The sequence below is a fragment of the Mustela lutreola genome, chromosome 14 (assembly GCF_030435805.1).
Source record: "Mustela lutreola isolate mMusLut2 chromosome 14, mMusLut2.pri, whole genome shotgun sequence".
Classification (NCBI taxonomy): Eukaryota; Metazoa; Chordata; class Mammalia; order Carnivora; family Mustelidae; genus Mustela; species Mustela lutreola.
The window spans coordinates 12741589-12755754 of record NC_081303.1 but is presented as its reverse complement, the minus strand read 5'-3'; the positions used below and the strand labels follow the sequence as shown (position 1 = coordinate 12755754).

The 14166-nt window shown below is 41.8% G+C and overlaps 2 protein-coding genes across 2 annotated transcripts in view; both read left to right on the top strand.

The window, feature by feature from the left end:
• Positions 1-14166, top strand: part of LPGAT1 (lysophosphatidylglycerol acyltransferase 1) — a 120110-nt gene that overhangs the window by 20140 nt on the left and 85804 nt on the right. The window lies entirely within an intron of this gene.
• On the top strand, positions 1878-3279 carry LOC131814318 (large ribosomal subunit protein uL4-like). The gene is given in 3 exon segments (XM_059145056.1): positions 1878-2346; positions 2348-2528; positions 2531-3279. Coding segments are annotated over 3 exon segments (1260 nt in total). The 5' UTR covers positions 1878-1917; the 3' UTR covers positions 3181-3279.

Below are 14166 nucleotides of genomic sequence, written 5' to 3'. Positions count from 1 at the left end.
AGTCTGGGGGTAGAGTCTGGGAATTTTCATTAAAAAAAATTATTCTTGGTGATGGCTATCTATATTAACATCCGAAAACCACTGGAGTGGGCTTAAAATAATTTTCTTAGCTTAATTAGCCCAATGCCTGACGAAGAATATTCCTCACCCTCCTCCTAACAGCTAAAGCATAGAGTGTGCTTATCGTATGGTAAGGACTATATATATTTTCTTCAATTCTCACCATCATTTCTATGAACTACTATGTGCTCATTTTACAGAGGGTGTAAAAGGTTAGAAAGAGTAGGTAAATGGCCAAGGTCTTGTGCTGTGATGAGATGGAGCCAGGATTTGAATCGAAGGACAAACTGACTTGAGGGCCACACTCTTGCCACCAGGCTCTCGAGCCCAGCTGGGAAAACACATGTTCAGATTATAGGCTTTGACTATCATAAAACTGACATGGTGTTTGTCTCTTACAAAGTCAGTCCTTAATTGCATATTAAGGAAGGAAGCAACGAGGCAGCTACAGCAATGAGCGTTATGATAAGGCCTGGAATTTCCCCTGCCAGTTCTCCATCCCCGTGACCAAGCCGGGGCCCTGTGATTGAGATAAGGCCACAGCCGGTTTGCTCTTCTAGATCATTACTGATTTTCCCATGCATTTTGCAGATCAGGCACCAGGCCAGATAAGGTCTGGATATACGTTCATCAACGATAGATCCACTCTAAGTGTGAGAGGGTTTCCTCAGTGAAGTGAAATGTCATAGTAACGTGTAACCAGGAAAAGAATTATAGATGACACCAAAGAAAAGCCTAGACTAAAAAGAAGTAGGCATTTCCCAAGGAAAGGGCTTAGCTAGTGCTGTCTCCTCTGGTCCAGGGCACTGCTACCCTCCTGAGACTCTGTCCTCTGTAGAGGGAACAGCCAGTCTACAGAAGCAAGCCTGGAGAAGTCGTTGGACCCTCCCTGATTCCTGAAAGTTAACTCTTTAATATCACTGCTAAGAGGTGGGCTAACAACTGCTCTTCTAATTCCAGAGGCCGAGGAGGTCTTTCAACTAAATCATGCTGCCTTCTGAATGAAAAAGATAAATACTGACAGTTTTTCGCCATCATGATCTCATGTGTTTTTATAGGCTGAGAAGTGCAACCCTTGTGGTTAAAAAAAAAAACACCACCACCAAAACAAAACCAAAACTGTGCTTTTCAGTTGCCTTAGTTGAAATGCAATGTGTAAAGAATTAGTAGTGAATTTTGTTGTTGAGAGACTTATCTTTTCTAACTAGAAAAATGAAACATTCTCAGCAAAAAACACATCACTAATTTGAAGGGATTGAAGAACCACCGCCAGCTTAGTCCTGTCACTGTGTAGTCGTTGTAGTCCTGAAGAACCTTCAGGTGACAGGTGACATGATCTTATACACTGAGAATCCTGAATCCACACAAAGAAAGTATTACAGCTAATAAATGAGTTCATCAAGGTCACAGGATACAAGGTTAGTATATAAAAAATGTTGTCCATACACTTGCAATAAAAAAATCTGAAAATGAAATTAGGAAATCAATTCTATTTACAACAGCATAAAACCTATACTCTGAAAACTACAAAATATTGTTGAAAGTGATTAAAGATCTAAACAAATAAAAAGACTTCAAATTCCGACCCTCCCCAGGACACTGTGGATGCAACACAATCCTTATCTAAATCCCAGTTGGTTTTGTTTTGTTTTTAGAAAGCAACAAGCTGATCCTAAAATTCGTATGGAACTATTCAAGGGACCCAAAAATAACTAAAACAATCTCGAAATAGAAGAGTGAAGATGGGAGAGTCACACTTCCTTATTTCAAAACTTACTACAAAGCCATAGTTATCAAAACAAGATGGTACTAGCGTAAGTTAAGACATATAGATCAAGGCCCTCTCCTCTCCCGGAGATGGCGTGTGCTCGCCCATTGATATCTGTGTACTCGGAAAAGGGGGAATCATCTGGCATAAATGTTACTTTGCCTGCTGTGTTCAAGGTTCCCATTCGACCGGATAATGTGAACTTTGTTCACACCAACTTGTGCAAAAACAATAGACAGCCATATGCTGTCAGTGAATTAGCAGATCATCAAACCAGTGCTGAGTCTTGGGGTACTGGCAGAGCTGTGGCTCGAATTCCCAGAGTTCGAGGTGGTGGGACTCACCGTTCTGGCCAGGGTGCCTTTGGAAATATGTGTCGTGGGGGCCGCATGTTTGCACCCACCAAAACCTGGCACCGTTGGCATCGCAGAGTGAACATGACACAGAAGCGATATGCCATTTGCTCTGCCCTGGCTGCCTTGGCCTTACCAGCGCTGGTCATGTCTAAAGGTCATCGTTATCAAGGAAGTTCCTGAACTTCCTTTGGTGGTTGAAGATAAAGTTGAAGGCTACAAGAAGACCAAGGAGGCTGTTTTGCTTCTTAAAAAATTTAAAGCCCGGAATGATATCAAAAAGGTCTATGCCTCTCAGCCAATGAGAGCTGGCAAGGGCAAAATGAGAAACCGCTGTCGAATCCAGCGCAAGGACCCTGCATCATCTACAATGAAGACAATGGAATCATCAAGGTCTTCAGAAACATTCCTGGAATTACTTTACTTAATGTAAGCAAACTGAACATTTTGAAACTTGCTCCTGGTGGGCATGTGGGACGTTTCTGCATTTGGACTGAAAGTGCGTTCCGCAAGTTAGACGATCTTTATGGCACTTGGCGTAAGGCTGCCTCCCTCAAGAGTAATTACAACCTTCCCACGCATAAGATGCTTAATACAGACCTTAGCAGAATCTTGGAAAGTCCAGAGATCCAAAGAGCCCTCCGAGCACCACGCAAGAAGATTCATCGCAGGGTCCTGAAGAAGAATCCACTGAAGAACCTGAGAATCATGTTGAAACTAAGCCCCTATGCAAAGACCATGCGCCGGAACACCATTCTTCGCCAGGCCAAGAATCACAAACTCCGGATGGATAAGGCGGCGGCAGCCTTAGAAGCCAAATCAGATGAGAAGGGAGTTCCAGGCAAGAAGCCTGTGGTAGGGAAGAAAGGAAAGAAGGCTGTTAGTGTGAAGAAGCAGAAGAAACCTGTGGTGGGGAAAAAGACTGCAGCTTCCAAGAAACCAGCGGCTGATAAGAAGCCTGCAGAAAAGAAACCCACTACAGAGAAGCCTGCTGCCTAAAAACTTAACGTTTATTCATAAAAGTCAAATAATTTTGGACAGCTAATTTTGAATGAAGACATGATCAAAGCCAAAAAAAAAAAAAAAAAAAAAAAGAAAGACATATAGATCAATAGATATCATTGAAGGATTGAAGGCCCGGAAATACACCCTCACATTTATGGTCAGTCGATTCTGAAAAGGGCACCAGCCTCCTCCAATGGAGGAAAAATAGTCTGGGGCAACTGGATAGTCACATGCAAAAGAATGAGGGTGGACCCTCACCTCACACCTCATACAAAAATCGGCTCAAACTGTAAAACTTAAATTCTTGGAAGAAAACATGGGTGTAAATCTTTGAGATCTTGGATTAAGCCACGGTTTCTTAGATATGACACCAAAAGCACAAGCATCAACAATAACAACAAATAGTTGAGTTAGATATCATCAATATTAGATATTTTGGGAGACTCCTGGGTGGCTCAGTGGGTTAAGCCCCTGCCTTCGGCTCTGGTCATGATCTCAGGGTCCTGGGATCGAGCCCCATATCGGGCTCTCTGCTCAGCAGGGAGCCTGCTTCCCCCTCTCTCTCTGCCTGCTTGTGATCTGTCTGTCAAATAAATAAACAAAATCTTTAAAAATATTAGAAATTTTTGCTGCTGTACCATCAAGAAGAGAAAAGAAAACCCACAGAATGGTAGAGAATACTTGCAAATCATCTATCTGGTAAGGTCCTAATGTATTTAGGCTATGTAAAGCACTTTTATAACCCAACTCTAAAAAGACAACCCGAAGTAAAAAGGTTAAAGTGTCTGAATAGATACTTTTCCAGAGAAAATATACAAATGGCCAATAAGCATATGAAAAGATAGTCAATATCATCTTTTTTTTTTTTTTAAAGAGAGAGAGAGAGAGCGAGCACATGAGTAGAGGGAGGGGCCGAGGAGAGGGAAAGAGAATCTTAAGCAGCTCATACATACCCAGCATGGAACCTGAAGCAGGGCTTGATCTCACAACCCTGAGATCACGACCTAAGCTGAATCAAAAGTTGGACGCTTAACCAACTGAACCGCCCGGGCACCCCAAGATAATCAGGATCATTAAATATCAGGAAAATGTAAATCAAAACCACAATGAGATATCATTTTACACCCATTAGGATGCCTGTAAGCAAAAAGAGGGAGAATAGCAAGTGTTGATGAGAATATAGAGAAATTGGACCCCTTATTGGGATGGGAAATGGTGTAGCCATTTTGAGAAATGGCTTGGTAGTTCCTCAAAAGGTTAAATGTAGAGTTACCTTATGATCCAGCAATTCCACTCCTAGGACTATGACCAAGAGAACAGAAAACATATTGCACAGGAATGGTCCTAGCAGCATAATTCATAATAGCCCCAAAGCGGAAGCAACCCCAACATCAGCCAGCTAATGAATCGGTAAATAAAATGTGTTGTACCAACACCATAGACTAGTATTGGACGATAGAAACAAATGCAGTTCCAATCCATTCCACAACATGGAGGAACCTTGAAAACATTATGCTAAGTGATAAAATCCAAACACAAAAGGCCATAGTGTGTTGACTCCATTTATATAAAATGTCTAGAATGGGTCGATCCATAGAGACATAAAAAAGAAGAGCAGTTTCCTAGGGCTGAGGAGTTTGGGGAGAAATGATGGAATGATTGCTAGTGGATATAGGGTTTCTTGTTGGACTCATGAAAATGTTTTAAAACCGATTTTGGTGATAGCGGCACAATTCCACGAATATACTGAAAACCGTTCAACACTTTAAATGGGTGAATTATGTGGTATGAGAATTGTATATCAATAAAGCTGTTTTACATCTATATGTGCATATATATCTATATATTTATACCTGCGTATTTATAGCCACTTACTTATAAAGAACCTCAGGTCTATTGTTGTTGGTTTTTTTCCCTTTCCTCTCAGTAAGAAGAATTGCTCATACGGCTCGTCACTACTTAGAAGTTCAATGTCTTAAAAATAGTCACACAAAATGAGGAAATTCCTAGTAACTCTTTCCCTTAATGTGCCTAAGAAATGTGAATTAAAACTTCTCCAGATCAAAAGCACTAGAAGGTGGCTGCAGACAGGTTTCCAGCTGGGGGACAAAGAGTCAGGCAGGAGACAGTCCCTTCTGCTGGGCCCAAGGGAAGAGAACGCAGATCAGAAGTTTAAGGTGAGGAGGGTATTGTATTTGAAGTGAAACAGATGGGCTGGAAGCAGATCAGGGATATTCAAAAGGATTTCCAAGTGTGCCAGTCTTCTGTACTGGGCATTGTGACTTTTTTCCACTGAGTCCAATATTGTCAGTCTGGGTTGGACAAAAAAAAATGGATTTTCATGGCCATCCCTGGTTTTGTGGGATGGTGTAATAAAAAGACTATGGGAAAGGCAAGTTGAAGGTCCCAGTGGGAATGATAAATGAGGTGAGAGATACCCAGAGAGAGAGTGCACTGGGGTCAAAGGTGGGGTGGGGAGTTCCAAGTTGGGAAGAATGGACAGAGCCGGAAGGACAGATGGTCATGATCAGAGGCCAGAATATTGGAGATTAATTGTCATAACTGAAGCAGTTCTGGGTGGTTACAAGGCTCAAGGAGAGCCCGAGAGTGGGTTGCTGGTGGGCGGGTGCTACGGAATCCCTAAATTTGCATTCTTGGAGCTGCTAGATGTTGGGGCAGTGTTTTAGCTTTTCTGACTGAATCAGTTATTTTCAGGAATGGGGGCAGAATTTATTGCTACCTTTAAAAGAGAGAAGCATGCCTGCCTCGGCCACACACGCAGTTGGCTCCCCAAATTGCCTAAACTCATCCTGGTCACCTTTGGAAGATTTTCAGAATTATTTCATTAACCTCATTTTTAGTGCTTTTGTAATGAAATGAATTTAAGCTAAAATTGCTAAATATCGCAGAGTAAAATAATTGGGCTCCTATGGGTATAATTTAGTAATATTAGGATATGCTAATTATTACTTTGCAAAGAAAACATTTATGTACTTTACAGATATAAAAAGAAGTTCCTGCAGGTTTATTAGAGACTTTAGATTAAACATAAATGGGAGAAAGACAGCAGAGCTGTGTTTAAGTATAAATTTTCATTCTGTATCATCAAGCTTTCTTCATCATTGTTTGTTTGGCTCATAATCCTAATTTCTAAAGCCATCAGTTCTTTTTATGGTACAAAAAGGAGAACAGCCATGAAGAAGTTTTACATATTGTTTGCTCTTGCTACTAAAAAGAAGCAACATCTTGCAAAGAATGTTAAAATTATCATAAAACCACAATGACAACTCTAAGTAAATAATACTTTGCTTTGCTATCTGCAGTTTAGAAATATGAGTTAAGAGAGAAGGGGAGGTGGGGAATTAAAAAAATATATGAATTAAGAAATGAGACAGAAACAAATGATCATTTGGAAATACTGTGAGAGGCACAGTTCCACACCGATAAAAAGCTAGATAAGTAGTTCATGGTAACTATTAGAAGACTTTTCAGTAGGAGGAAAACATTTTAGAGCTGCAGGAGTTCCTGGCTTCATTTATGGCAAGTCTATTTGAGGTGAGGTGTGGCTGGTAGTCTATAAAGAAGATTGTTTTCCTTGCGGAACATGTGGATTGGAGGTGATTTAAATGGCCTTTGCTTAAGGCAGCAAGTTAAGGAGCCGTAATTTGTTCTTTAGAAACTTTGATTCTTATAACAAAGGCCCAGACCAGACAGTTTATACTTGGGGTGGGTTGATATTCTCTGGGTCTATCCTAGTGTTTCAGTGATTAGCACAATACTGTTTGACTAGTCAGATTTGGAACTTGAAGCCCAGTTTCACTTTTACACTTGAGTTGATCCACATGGTCTTGGAAATAGCATTTCCAGCCTCTCACCATGCCCTGCCAACTTTTCCTCCTAAATTTCTCTCAAATGCATCTTCTCAACAGCCATCACCCTAGCCCAAGCTACTGTCTGTCCACTCTTGCCTGGATACTCCCATAATCTAGCTGGTCTTTCAGTTCCAGTCCTAGTTTCCTATGCCTAGTTTTCCACCCAGCAGCTCAGTGCATGAGCCTTAGAAAAAATTAGACCCTGTATCTACTAGGGTGATGACCCCAGATGGCTTTCCTTGGTGTCTAATGTGAGGAAGATGTCATTTTACATCCTGCTGAAGTCACCGTTACCGTACTTTGGACTTTTCCATCATGCAGAGCCAAACCTGATTCTAATGAATGAAACATGTGCTTGAAAGTCAAGAATGCAAATTAGGCCTTGGGCGCCATCTTGATTTTCATCTCTTACAAGACCCAATAGATTAGTTAGCTAATCTGCCTAAGCCTTTCACTTCTCACCTGTGAAATCGAGATAACATTCCTCAAGGGTGGTTCTGAGGAGCAAATTAGATCAACTATATAAAGTATCCATCCAGCACAATACACTCTCAATAAATGGTTTTTTTTTCACTTTTTTTTTGTTTGTTTTGTTTTTTAACCTTTTTATTTTTTTATTTTTATTTTTATTTTTATTTTTTTACATTTGGGGGCATTTCAGTGGTCCAGTATGGGACACGTAAGAGCTGTGGACATTCGGAGTTATCTGTGTCTAGAAGATTCATATGGCAGTGGAGCTCATGGTTTGGAAGGCGAATAGACTAGAAACAGGAACATGCTTCCAAAACCTCAAATCTAGCTGATGACAATTTCGGTGGAACTGAAGCAGCTGCTTATTGGGCCCGTTTCTGTCCCAGGTGCATTTCGAGGGTTAAAGCCACAATGATAAAGAACACACATGATCCGTACACTGTCAGAGTTTACAACCTGGTATGAAATTCGGACATTAAACTACTAATGAGCGGTTCAATGACAAATGGTGATGAAGTGCTACGAAGGGAAGGAACAGAATGTTCAGAGACCTTGTGCTGGGGGCGTTGTGGGGGATGCTAATGTAATAAGGTAGGATTAAGCTGAGATAGGAAAGATGAACCTAATTTGACCAAGTGAAGGGCAGCAGAAAGTACCTTCCCCCAGGGAAATGAAAGGCCAAAACCCTGAGGTGGAAAGGCACACAATGGGTTCTTGTAAATACTTGGGTTTGTAAGGGAACGCCTTGGACAAGCTGGAGAGGGAGGCAAGATGTCAGTCCTATAGGGCCTTATCAGCCATGATAAAGGGTTTTAGTATCAGGATGACATTTTTCCAAAATACCTACTCTATTTCAATGTCTCCCACACGTGCCTAAGAAAAAGAGTCATCTGGGGGCTCTTTATAATTTTTATTTTTGTTTAAGATTTTACTTATTTATTTGACAGAGAGAGACACAGCGAGAGAGGGAACACAAGCAGGGGGAGTGGGAGAGGGAAAAGCAGGCTTCCCGCTGAGCGGGGAGCCTGATATGGGGCTTGATCCCAGGACCCTGGAATCAAGGCCTGGACCGAAGGCAGAATTTTAACCCCCAGGGGCTCTCTTTAATTCCAGATTTTAGTGTATATAAAATCTGCTGGGGAGAACAAACTGGCAGTTGAATGTCATTTAATTCAATGTAACATGGATTTACTGAAACTTTACCAAAGCCTCATATAAGAATTTAAACTATATAATTAATATCACTTGAATGGCACTTCATTTTTTAAAATCTCATACTTGAAGAGGTAGCATTATAGCATCGTTCCTTTGCCCATAGCTCCGTTTAATCTGTAGTGCTTAAAACAGGAACTTGCGTCTATGAGACGATACAACAGGAAGCCAAAGGATAAGATATTCTTTATTTACAGTTCCCAATTTACCATCGGGTAATATTTCAAGAGAATGTTTATAAGTCTGTGTTTCCCCATAGAAATAATATTCTGGGAGAGAAGGAATAGGGGCAGGGCCTGCCAGCCTTCAAGGTGACAGAGAGTGGAACTGTAGCTCTAGAGCCTGTTGGTGGCTGTGTTAGGAGGGAGAAGCTGGTCCAGGACCCACCCCCCCCCCCAGCCTGACTCTAAGTTTTCTCAAGGCGTGGCCAACAGCTGATTCCAGAGAATTTTTAAAATTATTTTTTTTCTAGGGCAATTTATCAAACAATTCATGTGCACAGAAAAAATTTTCTACTCGTAAAATTTGTTTCTTTTCACCGTAAGTGTACTCCTAAGTCACCTTCATCTGTTCTACCCATACCCCTACCCCCTTCCCCTCTAGTAGCCATCAGTTCTCTGTAGCTGAGTCTATTTCTTGGTTTGCCTCTGTTTTTCCCTCTGCTCATTTGTTTTATTTCTTAACATATGAGTGAAAGCACATGGTAATTTTTTCTCTGACTTCTTTCACTAAACATAGTACCCTATGCCCTCTAGATCCATCCATGTTGTTGCAAATGGCAAGATTTCATTCTTTCTTATGACTGAGTAATATTCCTGTGTGTGTGCGCACGCTTGTGTGTGTGTGTATAGCACACTTTGTCCATTCCTCTATTGATGAACACTTGAGCTGCTTCCATAGTTTGGCTGTCATAAATAATGGTTCCAGACAATTTAGAACTCCACTTTGGTTTATACTTTGGAGATAAAGTTTGAAAGAAACAGAGGATTTAAAAGGGTGTTTTATAAAATGTTTCTTAATGACATTTCAAGAGGAAACCACTTGCAAGGAAATTCTTTGCTTACCCTTCTTACTTCTTTCAACCAATAAGTACCTGCCTATCTCAAGGGGTTATTGCTAGCCGCCAACAAGAAGTGTATGTGTGTGTGTGTGTGTGTGTGTGTGAGAGAGAGAGAGAGAGAGAGATTGGGGGGGGCAGGGCAGCTTTGTTGACTGCAAAGCAGTGGAGGAATGCAAGGTGCCATGATTTTCATTACAGCAGGGTCTCAGCCAACAGGCCCAATCCCCAAGAGGATAAACCAACTTTGAACACACAGCTCGAATATGAGCACAGTGAAAATGTCTGCTCAAACCCTTTAAGATTTAAGCTGATTTGAATCACAGAAAGAGCCAAGCTATACCGCAGAAGGCTTGGATAAGAATGGGAAATCTAACCCTGGTAAGGACAAGTAATAAGATTTAAAGGAAACATTAAACACATTATCAGCTCTAAATGGCTTGTTAACCTCTGATGTATCAGATCATCAGGGACCAGGTACAGCAGAGAGAGGTGGGGTGGGTAGGGAATTTGGATCTCTGTCACCTGGCTAAGGGACTGCTTGAGGACCCACGGGTCAATAGATCACATAGGGTCACTAGCCATCTGCCAGGACCGAGTCACTTTCTGGGATACAGACTTTGGGTGCTAAAATCATGAAAGCCCTGGGTCAACGAGGAGGAACTGGTCCCCCTAAGGCCACCCCAGCTCTGTTTCTTTCCTTTTTTTTTTTTTTTAAAAGATTTTATTTATTCATTTGACAGAGATCACACAAGTAGGCAGAGAGGCAGGCAGAGAAAGAGAAGCAGGCCTCCTGATGCGGGGCTCCATCCCAGGACCCTGGGATCATGACCTGAGCCGAAAGCAGAGGCTTTAACCCACTGAGCCACCTAGGCGCCGCACCCCCCAGCTCTGTTTCTGATACACTCTATGAAGAACAGTCCACGTCACTTCTCCACACCTCCTCTCTTCTGTACATAAATGCAATTATCCTGCCTTCCTCTTCTACAGAGTAATTCTTCTTCCTTATCAAACATCACTAAATTCTGCTACCCCAAAACCAGAATGGAGATGTGCCAGTGGATTTTTTTTTTAATTTGTGGGAACACCCAGAAACACAGGATACTTATGAGATCAAAGGTTCCAGAACAACTTAGGAGTTTATTGTCAATAGTAGGTCTTGAAGCTGTGAAGGGAATCTAAAGATGAGATTCGGTGGGGTGTCCTGAGGATGGAGGTGAGGGGAGAGAAATGGAGAAGGTAATTCAGAGCAGCTAGTCAGGATACTGTTTCCAGAAAGAAGCAGTGCTGGGAAAGTCTGTGGACAGAGTCCCAGGAAATTGCCCAGCTGGAATTCGGGTAACTGTGAAGGAAGAAGTCTTATGTGGGAACTAACGGGAACCCAGACCCTGAGAAGATTCAGCTTCTTGGAGGATCTAAAGAGGCTGAGGAAAGTGGATCTTGTTTTTAACAGGAGGTTAGAGCGTGGAAGAAGAGAATGATGGAAAGGATGTAGCTACCGAGTGAACAGCAGATAAAGAGGTAAGACAGAGCAGCTGGAATCTGTCTGCAGTCTGAGTTAGAGCTCCATCAAACTATGCGCCCAGAACTTCTCGACTCTGGACAGTTCATAGGCTGAGATCTTGAACTGGAGGTTCCTAACTGGGCACTTAATGGTGTCTTTACACAGCAACGAGCATTCAGAAGGGATGTGCAAAAGCAAAGAATTCAGTCAGAACTGTGAGGAGCTCTGTCTAAACGCAGTAGTTATTCAGAGAAGGGGTTCTGGAATCCTGGACAAGAAGACAGGCTTCCTGTGGGTTAAAAGATGGCCTGAAAGAAAGAAGGATGACATTCCTGGTGTGAGGTATCACGGCCAAAGTGAAGCTATGGAACACGCCCATTTAAAAACAGAGGAGGCTGGTTGGGAAGTAAATGAGAACTGAAGTAGAGTTTGACAATGTTTCCCAACCTTTGACTTTATGGCACTCATTGAAAACGGTCATAATAGAGTAGGGTAGAGGAAAGCAGCCCTTAGCAGCACCGGGCTTTGCCTCGTGAACCTCACTAAAACCCACGGTGTACACAACCTATTGACTGATAAAGTCTAGAATGAGTGAGGAATTGGGTAGTGCAGGCCCCGAAGTTTACCAGATGGAAATATTCAGAGTAGATTTGTTCCCAGGTGGGGAAACCATGTCAAAGCTGGAACAGGAAAATGCAATGTTAAATATGGCACTTTCAGAAAAACATGATGATCACATTGTCCAAGAAGCATGGAAATAGGTGATGGTTTGCGAAAAGAGAGAGGATGCTATTTTAAGAATAAAAGAAGTTATTATTCTTTTGTATCATTAGGGATTCAGTTGAGGTACTTCTAGTCACCGAATATTATTGAAACAATCATGCTGCAAAGATTGAAATACTTTTAAAATGAAGTATGAGCAATATTATTTCTTCTGCCTTGGTTTGGGTGATAGTGATGATGTCACCATTCAAGGTATCCTGCATGTCAATTTAAAAAAATAATTTAATCTGAATAAATTAGACAAATATTGAATTTAAAAATTCATTTCCTGGATGCCTGGCTGGCTCAGTCCATGGAGCGTGTGACTCTTGATGTAAGGGTTGTGGGTTTGAGCCTCACCTTAGGTGTAGAAATGACCTGAAAATAAAATCTTTAAAAAAAATTCGTTTCCTACCATCTAGAAGGCAGTAAGCTAGACACCAGGGAATGAGAGAGACAGCTGATGTGGAACTCCTAATCTCAGCAGAGAACCTGAAATATAAAACAGCCAGCTTCATTGCAAGGCAGTGAGCACGCAGGTGAAAGCATATGTATGAGGAAGAGGTAATGAATTCTGGAGCAGTGGGAGAGTCTTTGATATCTTAGCTGGAGCCCAAGGGATGAATATAATCAAATAGACACAGAGAAGGGAAAAGCTGGAACAAAGAACGCATGAACTTGAATGTGTGAGGTTACACCAAGCGTCCTTTGAAGACGGTGACTCCCTTAGTGTGAGGAGCAGAATCGAGCGCGGGGGCACGAATCAGGGGAGGGGTGAGGAGGGAGGGGTAAGAGGTGAGACCGGAAAAGAGTAGCATCTTCTGAAACTTCTCTCGGTGGAGAAGAGCTTTTCCACTGGTCTCTCCTAAAGAGACACTGTAGTGTGTGGACAGGAGCATGGACTCTGGAGCCTTTCTGGTCTCAGCTCTGCCACTTGCTGGCTGGGCCACCTAGGGCAGATTGTCTAATCTCTCCATCTGTGAGATATGCCTAACGATACGGTCCTCATAATGTCTTCGTGAAGACTGAATGAGTTAACGCAGGCAAACCATTGAGAACAGGGCCCAGAATGTTGAAAGTCATCAATACAGGTCAGCCGTCATTACCATTTTAACATAATCAGCAATAAGGTCATTATTTTGGTTCTGTTAGGAAAATGCAATTTTAAATCTGAATTTGTCTCTCTTTTTAAAAAAGATTTATTTGAGAGAGAGAGAGAGCATGAGTTCGAGTGCACAGGTCAGGCGAGGAGCAGAGGGGGCAGGAGAGAGAGAATCTCAAGCAGACTCCCGGCTGAGCAGAGCCCAAGGCGGGGGTTGATCTCAGGACCCTGAGATCATGCCTGAGCCAAAGTCTAGACTAAGACTCCCAACAGACTGAGTCACCCAGGCGCCCCTGTACTTGTCTTATTCATAGATGTACCACATGACTTCATAGGTTTTGTCAGGGGAGGAACTTGCTGAAGTAGCCTTCTCCACATATCTTACAAGAATACTCATCTACTACAGTGCCTGATAATCACCATTGCAGGGATGTTAGACTCGGGATTTTAGGAGATCCTTTATAAAGTGTTCATCCTGTAGGAAGAGGAGGTCCCTTATAAAGTGTTCATCCTGTAGGAAGCAAGAGCTTGGCATGGATTAGTCTACTGCACTAGGTAGGAAAGACAGGGCTAACTCAAGGAAATGCAATGTTGGACAGTTAAGAAAGAAGGTTCTAGCTTAGAGAATCTAGTGGGAGAGTGGGGGTCTTAGGTCAGGTCTTTAGTGCCCTTTGGAAACTAGGGATCATTTTAGTATTAAGGGGGGAAAAGGGAAATCAGTTGAAAAGGAGAGGGGTGGAGAGAAGAGAGAATTATTTACTTCACAGTATTGTTTAGGGTCAACCTTGTTAATAAAATGTAGCTGAAATGACTTAAATGAAGCGACAGTCAAGTCTCGATGATTTGACCCAACTTTTCTAAAAAGTATTGAGGCTATAAGCCTTCATACATTTTATATAAAATGATTACTGACACTAATATAAAATTAAAAAATTATGTTAAATATATGTTTATATGTTTACATATTTACTATATAATATATATTTATTATGTATTATAT